Here is a 21808-nt window from a genome sequence, read left to right as displayed (position 1 = left end):
TTAAACTGTAGAAGTCATTTTGACCCATAACATAATGGATGTAACTTTTTTTCAAACATAGTAGGAGGGTTAAGCATTTATAAAGGCTCATTATAGTTGGTACCAGCTGACATAAATATTGCCCATGTCAATTTTGGGTTTACTTTAGGTGGTTATAATACCACATGACCTAGGATTTTGATGACATTGTCAAGGCTAACTTACTTCAGTACTTCATGATAACTGACTTTGTAGGTCAATGTTCTTCTGTTATATCAGAGTCACATAACGGTAAGGATGTGTCATATTGAAGTATTTTTTGTCATAAAGAAAAAAAGTGTAATTTAGACACTTTTAAACATTAGACTACAATGAGTGGTAATTGTGTGTCTGGAAAACCTGACCTTGAAGTCTGCATTACTGTAACACTGCACTACTGTACTGTGGTACCTTCACACTTTTCCACAATTCGAGTGATAAAAATATTTCTGGTTTCTGACTGTCTTTTTTCTTTTTCTTTTTTTAGTTATTTTGAATTGTTTGTGTAAATGCATGCAGTACTCATGGTTAATATTCTCGAAAAGGTTTTTGTCACGCTTCATTGCTTCCTTAGCAGGTTTATGATGCCTGTTCCAGCTCGAGTGAATATGCCCATTTGCTGCAGTATGAGAAAATAGATTTACTTCAGGTAGACTGAAGACTCACCACCAATATTTTTCAAAACGTCCAGCATATTTGAGTGTGAATGATGAGACTGCCCCCTAGTGGCCAAAGCTATCTGTCACAGGTTTTCCCACCATGCTGATGCTACAAGATTGGACACCCCTGCTATAGATAAACATATAGCTTTACCCTTCTAATTTGCTGAGATTGCCATTATACTTTTTCAGCATTTGGGGTCTCCCTAAAGCAGAATGTATAAATAATAATTATTTCAAAGTTAACAACTTTAACTCATCATTATCTAAATAAACCCCAGTAAACAGAAATTGATCGAAGCCTCTACCCTCCCTTTTCCAACAAAGATGATGAAATCAGTGATTAACTGTAAATATCTGAAATATGTAGTGATGCTACATTGCCTATACATGAATTTACAAAAATAGACATCAAACATTTATTTATACTTTTCAGCAGATAATGTCAAATATGTTAAGTCAATACTGTGACTATGACCAGTTCTTATTATATTATAGTAAAACTCCAAATTTATTGGTACCTTTCATGAAAATAAGCAGAAATAAATATACTAAATGAATATTGCATGCAATGAGGTGGCATTTTGAGCATGTAAAAGAGGTCAAGTTTGATTTGCATAGTAGTGCAATTATTTTTATTCTGCAAATAAATGGTTTCAGAATTTTTGGCACCCAAACAATTAATGGTGAAGACCCCCAAACAGGAGAGAGCCTGTGGAAACTCTTCTGTGCAACATTTTTACATTCAACATATTTGCAGTTTAGATTACAGGATTTCAATAAGTTTTAAGCCATTGAAAATTAACTCTGTTTATGGTGCCTTCAGTCTTCACAAAAGCCTTTCACCACTAACCACAAAACAGCCTGCTAGACCTTGTTTGGTATTAAAAACCTCAGTGGTTTGCATGGCCAAAAAAAATCCAAGTTGTAGTTCCGATGATGCTAAGTGAAGTTCCATTGCTTCAGTTTGTGGGTTTCTCTCAGAAAGTACATCTATTATAAAACAACTCCAGCTTGTTCTTATAGAAATTGATGTCAACACAACTGAGAGATATTTTTATTAGCTACTTGTAAGTAAGTCTGATTATTCAGTTATAATTCATCTTCAGTTTGTTTACCAGGTCCAGGAGAAATCATTATACTTAAAAATCAGAGGCTAAATCATGCTATGTAATACTAACGAAAGGGCAGCATTCAAGTGAATTTTAGATTCATTTAAAAAAAAAAGTAATATAAACTATTGTAGGTTTTTCTCTCAATGTACTTTCAAGTCAAGAGCTTGTACATTGAAGGCCCTCTGTGAGTGAACTAATTTTAGGCACTTCATGGATAGAGGAATGCCGTTGCTATGGGTTGCTAAGGAAGTTAGCTCTTGTAGAAACATACAATGTCTTGTAGACATGTACATGACCTTAAGCATGAAGTCCTGGGTCATTGTATTGGGAGAGATTTTTACAGTTACAGATAGGTGGAGAAAATCCATATGCACGATGGTGCAATAAATCTCATCTAACCAACTTCTGCATGCATCTCTTTTTAAAGAAAACACGAGAGAGAACATATATTAGCATGAGGCTCAGACTGTGTAAAGACCACACTGAGAAATACAACAAAAGTGTTTATTTGGCAACATAATTCAAAAGTATCTTGATTATCATCCACTGGAAAACAAACATAAAAATTGTATCCCATTTCTCAAAGGCCAGAACGTTTAATATGATATAAAACATCAATTTCAGCTATATCATTGGTGGACCTGTAGCACTCGATGTGTGTATCAGAATACTAAATAAAAGAAGCCACACAAATAAGGCCATTGAATGTTCAGTCAGACGTCATTGCTTTACTTATATTAGATTGGCACAAGTACTTATGGCACATTTATCCGAGCAGGGTTTGATGGTGGAAAAGGCAGCATACTTTCTACAAAAATATCTCAATAAAACTTAAACATCAAGGCAATAAGTTCCTAGCAGTGTCTATAAATGTGATATGCCTCTTTTGAAGTATTTATGTCAACCAGTGGGAGGCAGTGTAGATTCTCCTATGCCAAAACTGAGCTTATTTAGTGCCCCAAAGCTGACCAACATTTCAGCATCATTCCAAGCCCTTAAATTTCATAATTGCTGTTTACTCAGGAAGTAGTGTTGTTGAGTCTAACAGCATTTAATAGTCTTGTACTTTCCTCCACAAAATGTATCATTGGAGATTTGACTGAATTGGAATCAAACATTAGGAATACACTGCATTTTGGTAACATAAACACCATTTCATCATCTAGCCTGCCAGACATAATGAAGTCAAGATTTAGTTTTTTTTTTTTTTTTTCTCTTCTCAACCATAAATCAGTAGGCTCATCTGTCTATACCAAGTTTAAAATAGATATTAATGCTCCCTAACAGTCATTTAGGTATACATTTTCAAAACCTGGGGCAGGAAATGCAAACATTTGCATGTTGTAAAAGCATTGTCACTTTCCTTTAATCTGAGGAAAAATGTAGATGAGGATACCTCCACCAAGTCTAGTACTTCTTCTTACTAATTTGTATACCTGAAATACCCTTAAAATATATTTCTAACAAGAATCACAGATGTATGGATGGAAGGACCCGAAAACATAATGAACATAAAATATGCATTTCTGAATAAACAAAACATTACTAGAAATGCATAGCCACAAATAAGGCTGCAAAATAATAACAATAAAAAAAAAAAAGAATAATAATTTCCCTGGAACAGGCCAAAAGCAAGCTGTGAAATTAAGATAAATTACACAGGATAAAAAGCTTAGTGTTGGGCACTGGTTGATCACCTCCATGTTAGTCTTAAAGTGCTACTTTAAGTAGCTTTTTTAACTTTTTTTTCTCCTCATAAAGTAGCCACTGGTCATCAATCACTGAAAAATTATACTTTGCATGAAGAAAGGAAATATGAAAGGCCTTGACGGTGATGACCTGCCACTAATTATGGTAATAAAGAAAAATTGAAATGTTCCTTAGAGTAGAAAGTAGATTTGTTTATGGAAAGTCCATGTGGAGTTCAAAGTAAACAGCACCGTTCCTTGAAGCTCTTCTTGTTGTTCTTGTTCTTTCCTTTGCCGTTTTTGTCCTTATTTTCTGACATCTTCTTGGCTCGCACTTCCCTCATGAGGTCAAAAAATACCTTTGGAAGTAAACGGTTTAATTAATATATACTTATTAGACTGTCAGGTAAGAGTAAAACATACATGAGCAATATGTAACTACTCAGACAAACCTTATCTACATTGGCACGTGTTTTAGCAGAAGTCTCCACATACTGTACACTCCACTCCTCTGCTTTTCCTCTGGCATCATCCACAGACACCTGCCTGCGGTCTTCCAGATCAGACTTATTCCCCACCACCAGCAGTGGAATCTTATCCTCCTCGGATTTAACACGTAGAATCTGTTCCCTGTACACACACAAACACACACAAACACACACGATAACTAATCTAAGGGCATTTTCACACTACTCCCAAAAACTCAGGTCTATAGCCAGGATGGATTCTGGGCTCATTTGATGGAGGGCGTCATCACAGGGTTGTTTTCTAATGGACGAATTCCAAAAGGGATCAATTGTGTCATTTTACATGTCATATCTGCTGACTGGTTTCCTGGACTGATCTCAGATTTGACCAAGTGTATCAAACTCAATGTGCAAACAGCTTTGGGCCTAAAAAATGTAAGTAAAAGCCTGAGTGTCTAAAGTCTTTCAAGTGAAATAGAGACTACATTATTCTCAAATCACAAGGGTGTGCTGTTGTGAGTTTATACTGACCTGAACTCTGCTGTGGCTGTGAAAGACTCTTGCTCAGTTATGGAGAACACAAGCAGAAAACCCTCTCCACTGCGGAAATAGTTGTCTCGGATGGCTGCGTAGTCTTCCTGTCCAGCTGTATCCAAAATATCGATCTGCACCTCCTCCCCATCCAGCACAACTTTTTTTCGGTAACTGTCCGCTTTCGTGGGCTCATAATCTTCAACAAACTGATGAGCAAAAAACAGATATTTAGGTCAAGGATCAACATTTCTGCAACATGTAAGTATTATATTGATATATTACACATGCAATATGGCCAAAAGTATGTGGACACCTGATCATCACACCCATATTTGGTTCATCAAACTGTTGACAAAGCTGGAAGCATTACATTGTCTAAAATGTCTTTGTATGCTATAACATTACAATTTCCTTCACTGGATCTAAGGGGCATAAATGTGTTTCAGAATGACAATGCCTCTGTACACAAAGCGAGGTTTGCCAAGGTTGGAAATACTCTAGTGGCTTGCACAGAGCCCTGACCTCAACCCTTGTGAACTCCTTTGGGATGAACTGGAATGCCGACAGTGCCCCAGGCCTCCTCATCCGACCTCAGTACCCGATCTCACTAATGCTCTTGTGGCTGAATGGACAAATCCCCACAGCCACACTCCAATATCTAGTGGAAAGCCTTCCCAGAAGAGTGGAGGTTATTACAACAGCAAAGGAAGGACTAAACCTGAAATGGGATGTTCAAGACGTACATATGGGTGTTATGGTCAGTTGTACACAAACTTCCGGCCATATAGTGTATGATCCTCAAATACCATATAATTTCCAAACATTCAGTATGACTTAGTGTTTCAACATAACTGCTCACCTCATCATACATGAACTGGAGTGTAAGGGCTGACTTGCCTACACCACCACTTCCCACCATGATGACCTTGTGCAATGCCAAGGAGCTCTGACTTTTCCCCTTGTTGGCTGCCATATCCAAATGCCTTGCTCAGCTACTCCACGCACACTTGATCGGATTCTACCTGTTGAGACACACACACATTTTGTTTTGCTGTTTAAAACCTGTTCCTGTGAGTGAAGAAAAGCATGCAATAGTGAACTAGGGTATGCAAGAGAGATGTGACTGTGAGGAATGGGAGGGGTGTCGTGCAGCTGTGCACATTTTACATTCTCTTAATTAATATTCTTAATGAAAAACAAAACAACAAAACAGTACAATGACAAACCCGCTTATATTAAACACAGAACTTTTGAAACTAAATCTTCCATCATCGTCTTGTCAGTCAGCTCGCCTCACTCTCGCTAAATGAAATCTGATCTGTGCTGCAACTCGAAATCATTCGGCTCATGCTGAACTGAGCAGACGCATCCAGTTTTTCCATTGTAGTGTTCGTTTTCTAACTGAACTAAATTATTTTTATTATTATAAAAAAGCAAAATGACAGTGGGGACGGTGCCACAGTGGGCAAGTGATGTAATCGGTGTGCGGCCGAACACCATGTAACACCGGTAACACAGAGAACACAGACTATCAAATACCGACTAGAGAACAAGCTTAGTATGCAATCTGAAAACACTTTAAATTTTAAACTCTTTGCTGGTTAAATGGGTGAAAAGTTTTTCTCTGGAGATTTTTTTAATAACATTGGACCTCATTTATCCAGCTCATATTCATACAACCATATACACAAGAAATGTGGTATTCATGAAAAGCCTGTACATTTGGAAAAAAAAAAAAAACTTTGTATCCAACTTGTGCTCCTGAGTGTGTGTTTGTGTGTGTGTGTGTGTGTGTGTGTGTGTGTGTGTGTAACAAAAATCCATAACTTAAGACAAATAAAACTAATCAATTATGACAAAAGAAATGCTGCCAATGGGAGACTTAGTGCTTAATTTGACAAATTATTAAAGTGCACCTATCATGGTTTTTTCAAATATTACCTTTCATGTAGTGTGTTATATAGCATTCTGTGAATGTAAAAAGTCTGCAAAGTTTTAAAAAGTCAAAGCACATGATAAACGGGATTATTGGCTCCAAAATAAGGAGCCGATTCTGAACAGCTGAAACGAGTCGTTAGTAATTCCAGACTTACTTCCTGCACTAACCTACGTAGGTTTGTGTAAAAAAAAAAAAAAAAAAAAAAAAAAAAAAAAAAAAAGCCCCGCCTCTGGTCTTCATCGGCTGCTCGGGAACACACAGAGTTGATGCTCGTTATGGTAGTGGGCGTTTCCTTTTTGAAACAAGCTGACAGCAGTAGACCAATCACAACAGACTGGGACATCTGACCAATCAGAGCAGAGTGTGCTCTCTGAAAGGAGGAGTTTAGAATGAATGCTTTAGAACAGATCATTAATGAGTCGTTTTTGACACTGGGGGAAAAAAGGTGATGCTGCTATTAAATTATAAGCACATTAAAGTGTTTTTGACTTTGGATGCATGTAAATCTATTGTGTGAGACCTTTAAAACAAAATTAGGCACGTTTCAAACCATAACAGGTGCTCTTTAAATATTTTTGGCACAGACACAAGTCAGCATGACTTCTACTTTCAACCTTTACCAATTCATTTTGTGCTTAGACCCGTCTCTGCACTTGAACTTTAATGTCATCACTACATGCAAATGAGCTGTGTCGGGAACACACTTTGCACTTTACGGGTGATTAACCTAGACATGAGAGTATGAAGAAAATCCTCATTTCTGAAACATTTGTAAATCCGACAGAAAATTTGGGTTTGATTTGGCTTACACAAACTTTTACACACAACTTTACTAAAAGATTGAGGCCCAGTGTTACAGATATTAAAACATCACAAAACCCTCCAGGAATACATTCAATAATTATTATTTACGCCAAAAATTTTTTTAAATAAATAAATAAATAACTGATTGCATTTTTTATATAGGAACAGGCCTATGCTTACAAAAAAGGAAGATAATTTAGAGGAATTCTGTCATGTGACCTAAATCATGATAAAACCACACCTACTGATCAAAGACGGTGTCAATCTTTATCCCTGAATCATAATCAATCTAATATAAAAATATCAGAAATCAGTTAACTGCTTAAAGTATATTGCTTTAAAAAAAATAGCCTTAGATATGGAGGACAGGTAAAAAGTCCGATGTACAGGGTTAACACCCATTTTTTTCTTCCTTATTTTACTTCTGTCATTTTTTTCACAGCTACTGAAACAGATATGACTCTTACACTGTGAGCTTTTTCTTCCAAATCCCCAAAAGTAAACATGCTATTGATGATGTACACATTATTTTAACCTCATCTTATACACCGTCCTGTCTGACTCAATATCTCCCCTCCCCCCAATTCTTTTCTTATTGACTTCTGTGTGGTCATATAAAAATAAATAAATAAATAAAAAATCTGCCCCTGGTATACAACATCAATACATTGAAATGCCTACTAATATATTTTGAAATGTAGCAACAAACATTTAAATTATGGTTAAGTAAATTATTATTGTTTTGAGTTTAGAGTACTGGTGTACTTCTTTGGAAACACCAACGAGTACTCAAAGCCTGAAGCCTGAAAAATCTTGTTCAACCCAGCCCAACAAATTTTCCTTGAGGATCTGACATGCTGTTCGAGGGATAAACAGAGAGTTGGTGGTTTCAAGGATGTGGTGTCCGGTGCCTATTTACACTGCTGCTCTTTACTCAGGAAATAAGACCCTGATGCACTGCTTCCAGCTATTGTTCTTGGCAGCGTTGAAGTCATGAAGGACCTTACTAGGAAGCTGCATGCAGGAACACTGCACCAGAATTTGCTGCCTATGGCATTTTTGGTGCATGCTCACTATTCCTTACACACAGTCAGCACTAATCTTACAGGAACAAAAACATTTCTGGGTAGAGCCATGATCCAGCTCCCCACTAGCAGGATACTACAATTATACTCAGTATCTCTACACTTTGTACATAAACCTAATAGACATTAAAATCTGTACTGCTAATTTTGCTCTTTAATGGCAGACAATGGCATAAAATAGGACTGCCCCTATCAGGGAACACTCTAGTAAAGAATGAACAGAGGGCAACAGTGTTGAAGTTGTGACCGACATATGGTGCTTCATTACCTTCCCCTATGGCTATATGCCGCTGAAATATAAATGCCGCTGAAATATAAATGTCGCTGCCCTTCCCCGGAATAAAGGAATTCATTAGGATTCCCAGATTGCCAAAGGCTATGCAGCATGCAGGCCATGATATTCATCTTTCTCCCTTGCTCTCTCTCTCGCTCACACACACAGACATACATACCCCTGAGTCTCTGTGAGAATTCAAGAGTCTGGTGGGATAAAAAAAATCATTCATGCTTATTGTCCACCTATTAAACCTGAGGCACAACTTTATATGCACTATTTTGTGATGGCCTTTATTCAGTCTTCCTCCTTCTAATGTAGGTACATGTCAAAATAACCTGTTTAACCTCACACCCTCTTCTCTACCCAGAGATAGCAGTGACACTTGCTACAATGAAAATCATACGTCAATAGCTTAAGCAGACATAAAAGCAAGGACACACACAGCTAATCAGGTGACTGACTATGAAGTAAGAATACATCTACATACCATAAACCATAAATCAAAGTAATGCGTAACAGTATCAAAAAGAGAAGGAAATGAATATTTACATTTATTATTACTTTCCCAATGAATGAATGTAAATTACACCAAACATTATCCAGTTTGAAGTAACCCAATTTCTCAACTGTATTATTCACACAGAAATGTTAAGGGTGCGGTTTCAAATGACTGGGCAAAAAGACTGCTTACATCAAAACAACAAAAAGAACATGTGTAAAGTTTGACTGGCATCCCATGTATTCCTGCTTCATGCCCAGTATAGACTAATGATCCACTGTGACCCTGACCAGGATAAAGCAGTTACTGAAGATGAATCAATGTTAAAGGTTTTAGCATAAAACACTGACATTTATTCCCAGGATAAAACTGAGAATTAAAGCACTTTTCACAGAAATTGAAGTTCCAGCAGTTTTCAAGATGCCCTGAAGTTATAAATTATCACCGTGCACTTTATTAGGAACACCTGCACATTCATGCAGTTATCTAAAATCAGCCAATCACGTAGCAGCAGCGCAATACGAAAAATCATGTAGATACAGGTTAAGAGCATCAGTTAATATTCACGTCAAACATTAGAATGAAGAAAAAGTGTGATTCCTGTGACTTTGATTGTGGCATGGATGTGTCTAATAAAGTTGACGGTGTGTGAATGAATACGTGTATTTCTATATGATCGTATCAAAACTGTAGCCATCATCCACTGATCTGTTCAGAACAAAATATAATGTGCTGGAAAACCAGCTGGTAGTGAATCAAGACAAGTCTTCCGGGCCCGACATTATTACAGTGATGGACAGGAGTGAGCCGAGTACGGACATTGTAGCTTACCAAAACCAGCTCAATCCCTGTTCTCAAGCCTAGTCTGGCTCAATGATGAACTAAACATTCCAAGGATGCCTGTTAAACCTGACAAAAACAAAATGGTCATGAATGGAATCCAGTTTAGATGGAAAGGTGCATCTATAAAGATCTATTAAGATCTTTGAAACAGTTGCTGTCCCTTTTGTTTGACTGACTTCCATTAAAGAAAAGTACATAATAAATAAATGCACACAAATTCTTATTCTTAAAAAACAAATGTTTTTCTTTTTCTCTCAGTGCTCAGGCACTCTGTTTTTACCTTTACCCGTTTTCCTGGGGTACAAATATGCGGTTGTAAAATCCTGATGTCATCCTTTACCATGGGAAAACCCAAGGAAACGTCAACACAAAAGAGATCGATTGGTGCTGATCTCCACAAATCAGATGATGTATACATAATCATTATACATAAGAAATCCCCTTAAAAATCCCCTTAAAAACAATTAGGGCCATAACAAAAAAAGTCACTTTCCAGGAATTGGACGCATGAGCAGTCTATACCTCCTCAGAGTGAGGAGGATGGAGAAGGAAACAAAACAACAACAACAAAAAGAGCACGCAACACAGTTTTAGAATTGCACAGAAGAGTTTATTCTTGTTGCAATCCCTTCCGTTGAGCATCTGTGTTGTGGTCAGATCAGACCAGAATCAAACTTTTTGCTCATGCACATCATCATGGTGGAAAAAAAGGAACTGCATTCATGGAAAATCCTCTGAAACCCCATTGTAGAATACAATGGTAGATTAGTGATGCTTTGGGGCTGTTTTGTGGCTTCGGGACCATGAGATTTCGTGAAAATGAACGGCATCACGAATTCTGCTAAGTACCTGGATATTTCAGCCTAAAACATGTTTGCCTCTAACAGGGGGTTCAGAGGCCAGAGATGCATCTTTTAACAAGAGAATGAACGAATTCAGCACAAAAATGGTTTAACAAACAAAACCAATTTTGCAATGACCTTACTGATTCCCATTGAAAACCTGTGGTCTGAATTGAAGAGGGAAGTTCATATTCACAAATGTGCAAATATAAAGGACCATAAAATGTTCTGCATGGTGGAGTGGACCAAAATTTCTACAAGTGCCTGCAAAACAAAAACCTTTTAAATAAATCTATACAACATCCCTGCACCTTTGAGCTCAAACTCCTACTGAATGCATGTCTTATTTTCGATAGTAATTTTTGCATGTTTTCATGAAGGCTGCTGATATTTTTGGAGGGCACAGTACAAGCTGTGCAGAGCGGAAGTATCTGAGGGAACCAGATGGATTTCTCTTCATTTAGCTGGCTTGTATGAAACTTCCTGATCAAAATGATGAAGAAAGCAGCAGAACTGGGCTAAGGCCCCTCAGCATTAACATCCTCTTTCTAATCTGTATCAAGGGACAAAATTCCATTTTGCCTGATGTCACATCCCCTCTGGCTAGTACAAAAGAATACACAGTACCAAGAGTAGTCAGGTCTTTGTACAACTTGGACAAGTAGTCATGTTAGTTCGGACCTCACGCTAAGGTAATAAAACCCGCTAATAACTGCAGGAGTTACATTACAGAACCTTTCCAGGTTCAAATCCAGTTCCGATAAGGCTACAGAGATGAATCAATCAGTATGTTTACATGGACAACAATAATCCAATATTAACCCAATACTCTGATTAAGAATCTACCATGTAAACAGCAATTTTTAATTACCTTAATGCAAATAAGGTCATACTCGAAGTAAACACAAATCGAATTAAGACATGTGGAGTACTCCTGTTTTAGTCGCATTATCGATGTGTATTACAGACATGTAAACACCTTAATCACACTATTAACACCATGTGCGAGTTTTCACCGCATTTTCCGACAGGACACGATCACACACGGCAGTGCTCAACCGTTTTATGGCAAACAAGAGAGCACGGCCGCGTCCCAAACCACGTATTTACCTACTATAGGCCTGTAGTAAACGAAATACATGTATCTCGGCTTACTATATAGAAGGTAAGTACGCGGTTTGGGACGCAGCCCAAGGCTTCATGCAGTCGTCTAATTGCATGTATAGCATGACAAATAATTAACTTCACTTGAAGCGTTCATAAAAAATTCAATAAAAACACCCAAAACTGTATACGGTACCATAACGAAGACAAACTATATGTCGATACGTGAAATTATGAAGGGACGTCGGGGCACGGTGACGTAATGACGTGTGCTGTTAATCAAACTATGTTCTATAACATGTAAAACGGGATCATGACAGGAGTATTCTATAAGCGACTCATGTAAACACCTTAATCACAATATTGTCTGACTCAGAATAAGGTCAATAATTAGATTACTGATGTCCATGTAAACGTAGTCATTGACTCTTGAATGGGATGTCCTTTTAAAGGGGCACAATTCATTCAATTCTCAAGCTATAACCACCAACATTCACATGATCAAACCTGCGTACACCAGTACCGGTCTTGCCAAATTGCAGACAGATCACACTCGTCCTTCTCTTTCTATCCATCCTTCTTTCTTCCCCCATTCATTTTAATAGGGGACAGCTAGAGTGGGTGCGGTCCACGCCACGCTAACCTTGAGCGTAAATAGTCCAAATTCACTTTTGCCACTAAAATCCTTATACTTTCACCAAGAAACTCCATTCAAACTTTAAAATGTTAAGCTACTCTCCTGATCTAAAATAATTCACATATAATTAATATTTAATCATTAAAAAAATATATTTTTCAAGTTATCAGTGTTTGTTTGGCACTAGGGCATGTCAATAGTCCCATTCACTTCGGTGTAAAATCTGGCACCATAAATCACCCAATTCCCACTCAATCTACATATTTTTGCCTCAAATCGATCCGCAAAGTCTCATTACACAAACATGTCATGAGTTGAGTGACTTGGTGAATATGTTCTGAGTTTTTAATATTTGTTTGAGTGCAATGAACTCACCCAATGATAGTACACAAATAGCCTGTCAGATAAGAGTTCTGGAATGTGTGTGTGTGTGTGTGTGTGTGTGTGTGTGTGTGTGTGTGTGTGTGTGTGTGTCTGTCTGTCTGTCTGTCTGTCTGTCTGTCTCACACACACTTTGATAAAGACAGCCATTTATCCTCAAAATTAATGATGCCTATTCAATCACATGCATAAATACCAATATGCCTGCTAACTGCCACAAAACCCAAAAATTAAAAAAAAAATCCAATCTTTAAACATTTTAACACTTTAATACAGCCTTTAGCCTTTTAACTTTTACATGCCTAACATTTCATTTCAACATTTTAGCAACCGGGTTAGCATAGCAGCATTTTATCATTTTAATGCTATAACATTCAAACATTTATAAATGTTTTTAAGATTGTAGACTTTACATATTAGAAACTTTTATAAACTACCATGCCTGCCACAGAACCTAAAAAAGAAATATCATTTCATATGTACTGTCTCAAGTCAGGGCACTGGTCAAACTGACCTGCTTATTTGTTGTATATGCATCTCTCATTCTTCCCATAGACTACCATTCATATTCTACCAACTGCATAGCAACCACACATAGTATCTATCTACCAATCAATAAATCAGTCATACACAAGCTTGTATGTAACAAAAGGATGTTCCACTTCATCTGTCCATTCACCCTTAGAAATGTATTCACAAACATACTCCATTTTTTGTTTGTGAGTTTTGTTTGTTACATTTTTAAAACTTTTTTTAAAAAAATCAATTAACCCTTTCTTCAATAAGAACAAACTAGTTTACGTTTTATCCTTATAACATTTTAAAACTTTTACTCTTTAAACTAACTTTGTCAAGGCAACAGGAGGTTTGCTCTAGCTCATCATGCTTCTAGTTGATTGAGAGTCAGCTGTCAGTGAGCCTGGGTATAGGATTCACCTGTACAATTAAATGGCTTGCCTCTGTGCAATTAATCAAGATTTTGCAAATATTAATGTGAAAATGAGAGTGCTGAACCAATTTGGCATATCATCCAATACTCAGAGCTCAGATATTTATGTTTGGGCAATATGAAAGGTATCCATATTATGATAAATAATGCCACAATACATTTTTCTGCAGTACTATCACTATCAAAATATCCTTTCATAACACGGTGCTATTATTTTAGTACAATTATAAACTCTGATTCTAAGTATCTGATGTTAAATTTTGTATTGAATTTTTAAATAGTAAAAATGTAAATACTGTTTTTTTCCTGCATTTCAGGGTTTCCTAATGTAGATGTTAAATACTGCAGTAAAAATAATAGTCTGGCAACTAAGCATTATTTTTTTATTATACTATGCTTACAGCCATAGTTAGAGTTACCGCTGTTACAAAGTGTTCGGCTGCACACCGATTACATCACTTGCCCACCACTGTCGTTTTGCCTTTTTATAAAAAAAATAATAATTTCGTTCAGTTAGAGAACGGATGCTAGGGTTAAAAACTGAACGCGTCTGCTCAATTCAGCATGAGCCGAATGAGTCAGAGTCGCAGCACATGTCAGCAGGAGTCAGATTTCATTTATCACGTGATGAGTGAGGCGAGTTGATAGATAAGAGTTAATAAACCAGTCTTATTCATTTTATTAATAAAAGTTCTATGTTTAATATAAGAGAGTTTGTCATTGTACTGTTTAGCTGTTGGTCTTTCATTAAAAAAAATTAATGAACCTACCATTCAAGCAACTGCTGCTAATTCAATAGCAAAAGTGAAATGCGCACGGCTGCATGGACATTCAGAAGCGATTTAAAAGCAAGGGTGAAACCCCCCCTCACCTTTCCTCCCGGTATTGCCAGTGATGTCACACATCGATTAACCGGTGGGGAAATTTCTCACCATCACATCTCTAAATTATTCACATTTCATGAAAAGCAAACACACTGAATCCAATTAACAGTGCACATTCATGGTCACCCACAATGAATCACAGTTAGTAGTGACACATGAGGCCAGGAATTAAGGCTCTGCATCATCCTCTTTCACATATCCCATGCAGTACCCTCTTAACCTAGAACCTCACCATCTCACCTTCACATACACCATCAAACAGACTCCATTACACTGCACTAAACTCAGGAGGTGAGCTGAATGAACTGACAAAATGAAACTGTAAATAAGCTTAAATAAGCCTATAAACATTGCCTTAAGATTAGAAAATTACTACATTTTTACAACAGTGAAGAGGGAAATGAACATAATCCTGAATTTAGGATAAGCCCTTCCAAACAAAAAACAGAATTCTCATGAGAACATTAGTAGTGATTTTTTTCTTACTTCTTTCAAGAGTCAGAACCTTACATTCGCTTTGAAAGACAGAAAAGAAAAGAAAAAAGTTTGCATGCTGAGACATGTAACAAAATACCTGTGAAGGAAAGAGGAAGCAGAAGATAAACAGAGTGAATGGTAAAAGCCTGGCTGTCACGCTCGACCATAAAGAGTAGTGGAAGTACTTTTCTCACGTTTCTCTTCCTAGCCAGTCTTACATCTAAACTGAAGTAAATCAGATCTGGAGAATCATTTTTGGTATCCACTACTGATCAAAGTATATGAATGTCATGGGATAGATACAATTCATGGTCATAAAGATCCTTCATGCAAGTAAGTGTTGTGGAAAATTTTTTGGGTCAGCGGCAATTTTATGACATAGGTTCTCACGTTATGGGTAATTGAATCAGGGAGAAAACTACAGTTTACACCACTGGTTCCACTCATGTTAGACAGCTGACTAAGTGACTAATGAAGAGCAAGACATTGGGCATTAAAGCTTATTGTATTACATTTCTGAAAATCCACCCAACACAACTGATCTATTTTCCTGAGCAGTTTAAAAGAAAAAAAAAAGAAAAAAAAAACCCTACAATTTTAATATAACTGCGCCTCATTATTTTGTGATATACAGTGGCAAGAAAAAGTATGTGAACCTTTCGAAATTTCATGGTTTTCTGAATAAATTTGACATAAAATGTGATCTGATCTTCATCTAAGTCAAGGGTATTGACAAATATAATGTGTCTAAAAATAATAACAAAAAAAATTCTGACCTTTCATGTCTTTATTGAGAACGACCAAAAAAAAACCTTGTAGTGCTTGTGGAAAAAGTATGTGAACCCTTGAGTTAATAACCTCAAAAAAGCTATTTGGAGTCATTGAACCCAAAACACCGGAGCAAGTCCACAACAGAATGGCTTCAGAAAAACAAAGTCCGCCTTTTGGAGTGGCCAAGTCAGAGCCCAGACCTCAACCCAATAGAGATGCTATGGAATGACTTGAGTCATACACATGAGACATCCAAAGAATATGATAGAGCTAAAGCAGTTCTGCTGGGAAGAATGGGCTAAAACTCCTCCTGAATGATGTGCAGGTCTGATCCACAGCTACAGGAAGCTCCTGGTTGTGGTTATTGCTGCCAAGGGGGGTCAACCAGTTATTAATTGTAAGGGTTCACTTACTTTTTCCACTACCATTTTGATTGTTGAATGAGTGTGTTCAATAAAGACATGAAAGATCAGAATTTTTTTTTTGTTATTATTTTAGGCACATTATATTTGTCAATACCCTTGACTTAGATGAAGATCAGATCACATTTTATTACAAATTTATTCAGAAAACCATGAAATTCCAAAAAGGTTCACATACTTTTTCTTGCCACTGTACTATGATTTAGAGCATGTATGAAAAGTATCTAGTTCTCAGTTCAAATCTCCGGTTCCTAAACAGCATCAAAGAGACCTTCCATTTAAAAAATGATTGTTTTCTCCTATGTACGCTAGTCAGCATTTGGTCAATAAAAACAACTGGGACTTCCAACATGGGTGTGCTTTTTTTCAGGATACAGCTGCACGCGTAGATAAACGCCACCTACAAGTTAAACAAAGCTAGGCCACATGTAGTTTGTAGTAACTACAGTGAAAGTAAGATTTTATTATTAATTTAGGACTGTAGTTTAATTATCAGTGCTTTCTTGTCGATCCATTAAAATAATTAATAAATACTATAATTATAATTTAAACTAGATTTTATTTATTTTTAAAAATGGTACTGAAAGTTTGCCCCCCCCCCCCGCCCCGATAATTTTTCATTTATTTTTTTTCAATCAGCAGATTCATCGATTGTGAAAATAATCGTTAGTTGCAGCCCTAAATGACACCAAGTTCCTTAACCTTAACTCACTTTTCATGTAAGCTGTCTCATGTCACACAGCACCCTCCAATAATATTGGCACCCTTGGTAAATATGAGCAAAGAAGGCTGTGAAAAATTGTCTTTGTTGTTTAACCTTTTGTTCAAAAACTTCACAAAAATACTCTACGTTCATGGATATCAAACAACTGCAAACACAACACAGGTTTATCAAAAAAAAATAATAAATCTTTGTTAAATATAGGTGTGCAACAATTATTGGCACCCCAAAAAATATATTTGCAGTATATTCTCATTAATATTAAAATAATAATAATTGTTAGCACACCTTGGTAACTAGGAACACACAGGCTAAATTCTCTTAGTCATTCATAACAAAGACCAGGGTATATAGCTGTGATGTTCAGCAAAAGGTTGTTGAGCTTCACAAAATGGAAAGTAGCTATAAGAAAATAGCACAAGCATTGAAAATGCTCATTTCCAACATCAGGACAATAATTAAGAAGTTCCAGTAAACTGGAAATGTTATGAATTAACCTAGAATTGGACGCATGTCTATATTGTCTCAAGGCACTATGAAGAGGATGGTTCGAGTGGCCAAAAAATCTCCAAGAATCACAGCTGGAGAATTGCAGATGTTAGCTGTGTCTTGGGGCCAGAAAGTCTCCAAAACTACAATCCGAAGTCACCTACATCACCACAAGTTGTTTGGAAGGGTTTCAAGAAAACTACTAAGACTAACTAAGACTACTCTCATCCAGAAACAAACTCAAGTGTCTTCAGTTTGCCAGACACTACTGGAACTTAAAATGGATCGGGTTCTATGGTCAGATGAAACTAAAATTAGATGTGGTTTTAGGACACACAGAAGAGGTAGCCATATGGAAAAGTACCTCATGTCCACGGTTAAATATGGTGGTGGCTCTTTAATGTTTTGGGTCTGTTTTTCTGCCAGAAAACCTGGACATTTTGTTAGGATACATGGCATCATGGACTATCAAATATCAACAGATATTAAGTGAAAACCTGACTGCCTCTGCCAGAAAGCTTTAAACTGGGCCATGGCTGGATCTTCCAGCAGGACAATGATTCAAAACATACATCAAAATCACCAGAAAAATGGTTTACTGGCCATAAAATCAAGGTCCTGCCATGGCCATCAAAGTCCCCTGACTTGAAACCCATAGAAAACCTGTCAGGGGAACTGAAGAGGTGAGTCCACCAGCGTGGATCTCGAAATTTGAAGGATCTGGAGGGATTCTGTATGGAGGAATGGTCTCAGATCCCTTACCATGTATTCTCCAACCTCATCAAGCATTATAGGAGAAGACTCAGAGCTGTTATCTTGGCAAAGGGAGGCAGCACTAATTATTGATTAAACGGGTGCAAATAATTGTTGCACACCTATATTTAACAAATATATATTTGTGATTGTATTTTGTTTGCAATTGTTTGATATCCATGAGAGCAAAGCATGTGAGAATTTTTGAATGAAGAGATCAAAAGGTTAAATAATAATGACCATTTATCATAGCCTTCTTTGCTCATATTTACCAAGGGTGCCAATATTAGTGGAGGGAACTGATTGATTTTATATATATAATCAATATATATATATACACATATATATATATATACTTAAATGCATTTCAAGACTAATGCTCTCTTAAGGACGTAGGCACACAGAAACGACTTTAAAACATCACTATAGATGTGTTGTGTATTAATAAGAATATAAAAAAGTCAAGCAGTCATTTAAGTGACGCAACCCGATTTCCGTGTTCGCATAATCTATCAGTCAGGTTGAAAATGTGTGTGTCATCTGTGCTTGACTGTGTATGTGCACACTGCTCTATATCAGTATATTCTGTTAAACACTAATTCAGGTGTTTTCCGAGCTACCCCGACTCTTTAAACATAAAACAATCATGGAGAATGTAATATCAATTAGAAGGGCAGTGGTAGCTCATTGGTTAAGACATTGGACCACTGATCGGAAGGTTATAAGTTCAAATCCCAGCATCACCAATCTGCCCCTGCGGGGACCTTCAGTGAGGCCCTTTACCCTCAACTGCTCAGTTAAAAAAAAAAAAAAAAAATAGATAAATGTAAGTCACTCTGGATAAGGGAGTCTACCAAATGTTGTAAATGAATATCATCTGAAGAATGGTGAAGGTTTATATTCATTAGTGCATTAAACTTTAGGAGCATTTCTTGAACCAGAAATGCAAGATCAAATAATATACACAGAATGTAGACTAAAGAACAAAATCTGTATATTTACACTTGTTTGAATTTATGTATATGAGTGGGGGGAAAATGCATATGCTAATGATTTCGCTTGAGCCCTGAACCTATTATTGCTGTTTCCTGAAGCACATCAATTGACCTTGGTTCATTTCTCACAATAACTGATGATGCAGAACAACTGTTAGTCAGTGCATATGGGAAAAGGTCAGATCTACACCAAAATAACAATCCATTAAAAGACCCAATATGGAGATATGGTGTAGGAACACATGGGGTTCCTTTCCTGAGTGGATAAAAACAGGAAACGATAGAAATGTGCATAAAATAGCTTGGTCATTCTAGGGATTAGAACGTTAAAATGCATGAATACTTGAAGTGAAAAGTTTACAGGATCTGGTGGCTTGCCAGTTAAGGCTCTGGGTTACTGAGCAGAAGGTCTGGGGTTCAAGCCCCAGCACTGCCAAGCTGCCACTGTTGGGCTCTTGAGCAAGGCCCTTAACCCCCTCTGCTCCAGGTGGCTCTGACCCCAGCTTCCTGACGTGCTGGTATGCGAAGAAAAGAGTTTCACTGTGCTGTAATGCATATGTGACCAATAAAGACCATCATTATCAAACAGATTTTTGATAAAAGGTGCATGTGGACCAACCTGTTCACCTTTTTACGGTTTCGATGTTACATTAGATAAGAGGACAAAGGCGCATTAAACTTACTTATATTGGCTCAAGAAAGTTCAGAAAGGGAAGGCGTGACAGAGAAAAAGGTTACTGAGCTGAACAATGATTTTCTTAACATGCAAAGATGAGCAAAAGCAGGCTGCACACGTCAAGACTGTCTTTAACTACGCAATAACAAACACATACTGTAGATTTATTAATGCCATACCATAGACATGACACAGGAAACGCGCTAGTTAAACAAACAGCTGTCTCTAAAGTCTCTCAGTTAACAGTTCCGCAATTCTTCAACATTTCGACACACAGTCGTCTCTTTAATATCAGTAAACCATTTCGGAGACTGAATGATGTGCCGGTTTAGCTGGGTAGAGACTTTACCACCACCAATAACACACAATCATAACAAAATACTCAGCTCAGGCCCACTTCTAATCACAGCATACTGCCATCTTATTGTCTTGTTATTTCTTTTTATTATTTAAGTTTCCATATATTCGCCTAAGTAAGCTGGTACCTCGGAGTAGTATATAATGTCACGTAGATCAAACACACAGATGAGTTAATTAAACACAAAATAATCGAAATTCTCGATTAAAATGAGGCTTTTTATGCAAAAGCTTACCACACACTGTCTTGATCCTCTCCACTGTCGTAATGTTATCTTTTTACATGCATTAATCGTGTGTTCAAAGGCACACAGCTCAGGTCCTACATCAGAGAAAGCTGCTACCCCTGATAGCCCGACCCCACCCTCCTGCACGAGGAAGAGCGGAATCTAAACCGGATGTGGCGTCATGATGTCTCACATGCCGAAATCACACTTGACCATAGGTGGCGTACTGTAAATGTATCGTAATGAACTCTTGAGTAGTGCGATGTATGAATTTTGGATGGTGGCCAACTTTTTTGCAACGCCATTGAAATAATGCCTTGTGTCAGTTAAAGTGTATTTGTTGTGGTGTGTTCCTACAGCTCAGCTGTATACAGTTAGTTGGTGCCAAGTAAAGCCAAAAGGCTTTTGAATTAATAGAAACTGCCTTGTGACTCCAGTCTTATTTTGAGAAGGGCCTGGAGGATTACTGAAAAACCTCAGGCTTTTCACACTACTGCAGTACTGGGACATGTTCAAAACAGACTCAGACACAGCCATTAGACTACTGAATGACCATACTTTGCAACTGGACCAAAATATTAACTGCATATTTCACATATTGCACATTACCATGTTCTGTAGTGTATACTGTAGTCTGCTTACTCTTACTTACCCACCTACCTGTATAAACATACTACTATGCATATATTTATATTACTGTTGTCTTTATATCACTATGCACTGCTATTATTATAATTCTTATACTATACTGTACAGTTCAATATACAGGTCTTTTTTTTACCTTTGTATTTTATTTGCCATTGCATGTACGTGTTATTTTTTAATTTGATGGGTTTTTTTTTTGTTGTCGTTACAGCTCTGCAGCTTAAGAATATTTGTGTAAACTGTGACATGGCAATAAATCAAAATGAATGTATAGTGCCCCCTGCTGGCGACTGTAGCATATCAGAAAAAAATGACACTACTCTGTCAGTAGTATAGCCTACTGGTTCAAGTGCAACTCGAAGGTATATGGATATATTGTGGTTAATTCGTATCCACGACACTCAGTTTTGACTAGCTTCTACATTCTTCTTGTTGTTGTTGTTTTTTACTGATATGTTTATTGGGACTTTGCAATGAGAGGGGCGAACATGCTGGATCTTGTTTACACAAACATTCCCAGCGCGTACAGGGCACAGCCCCGTCCCCATCT

At 37.2% G+C, this 21808-nt stretch overlaps 1 protein-coding gene across 2 annotated transcripts; it reads right to left on the bottom strand.

Moving 5' to 3' along the window:
* Positions 1–2282: 2282 nt before the first annotated feature.
* On the bottom strand, positions 2283–20779 carry ralba (v-ral simian leukemia viral oncogene homolog Ba (ras related)). Of its 2 annotated transcripts, none has more exons than XM_017470321.3 (5): positions 20623–20779; positions 5341–5503; positions 4479–4687; positions 3933–4110; positions 2283–3839 (listed from the first exon to the last, which is right to left on the bottom strand). In XM_017470321.3, the coding sequence occupies exons 2-5, from the start codon at positions 5452–5454 to the stop codon at positions 3717–3719; spliced, it is 624 nt and encodes a 207-aa protein (XP_017325810.1). In that variant the 5' UTR covers positions 5455–5503; positions 20623–20779; the 3' UTR covers positions 2283–3716. The 2 variants fall into 2 exon arrangements, with proteins under 2 accessions (XP_017325810.1, XP_053536944.1); XM_053680969.1 differs by lacking the exon at positions 20623–20779 and adding an exon at positions 5004–5199 and having other exon boundaries at positions 5341–5479.
* Positions 20780–21808: the final 1029 nt, after the last annotated feature.

The sequence above is a fragment of the Ictalurus punctatus genome, chromosome 6 (assembly GCF_001660625.3).
Source record: "Ictalurus punctatus breed USDA103 chromosome 6, Coco_2.0, whole genome shotgun sequence".
Lineage (NCBI taxonomy): Eukaryota > Metazoa > Chordata > Actinopteri > Siluriformes > Ictaluridae > Ictalurus > Ictalurus punctatus.
This window is presented reverse-complemented; position numbering and strand designations above follow the sequence as displayed.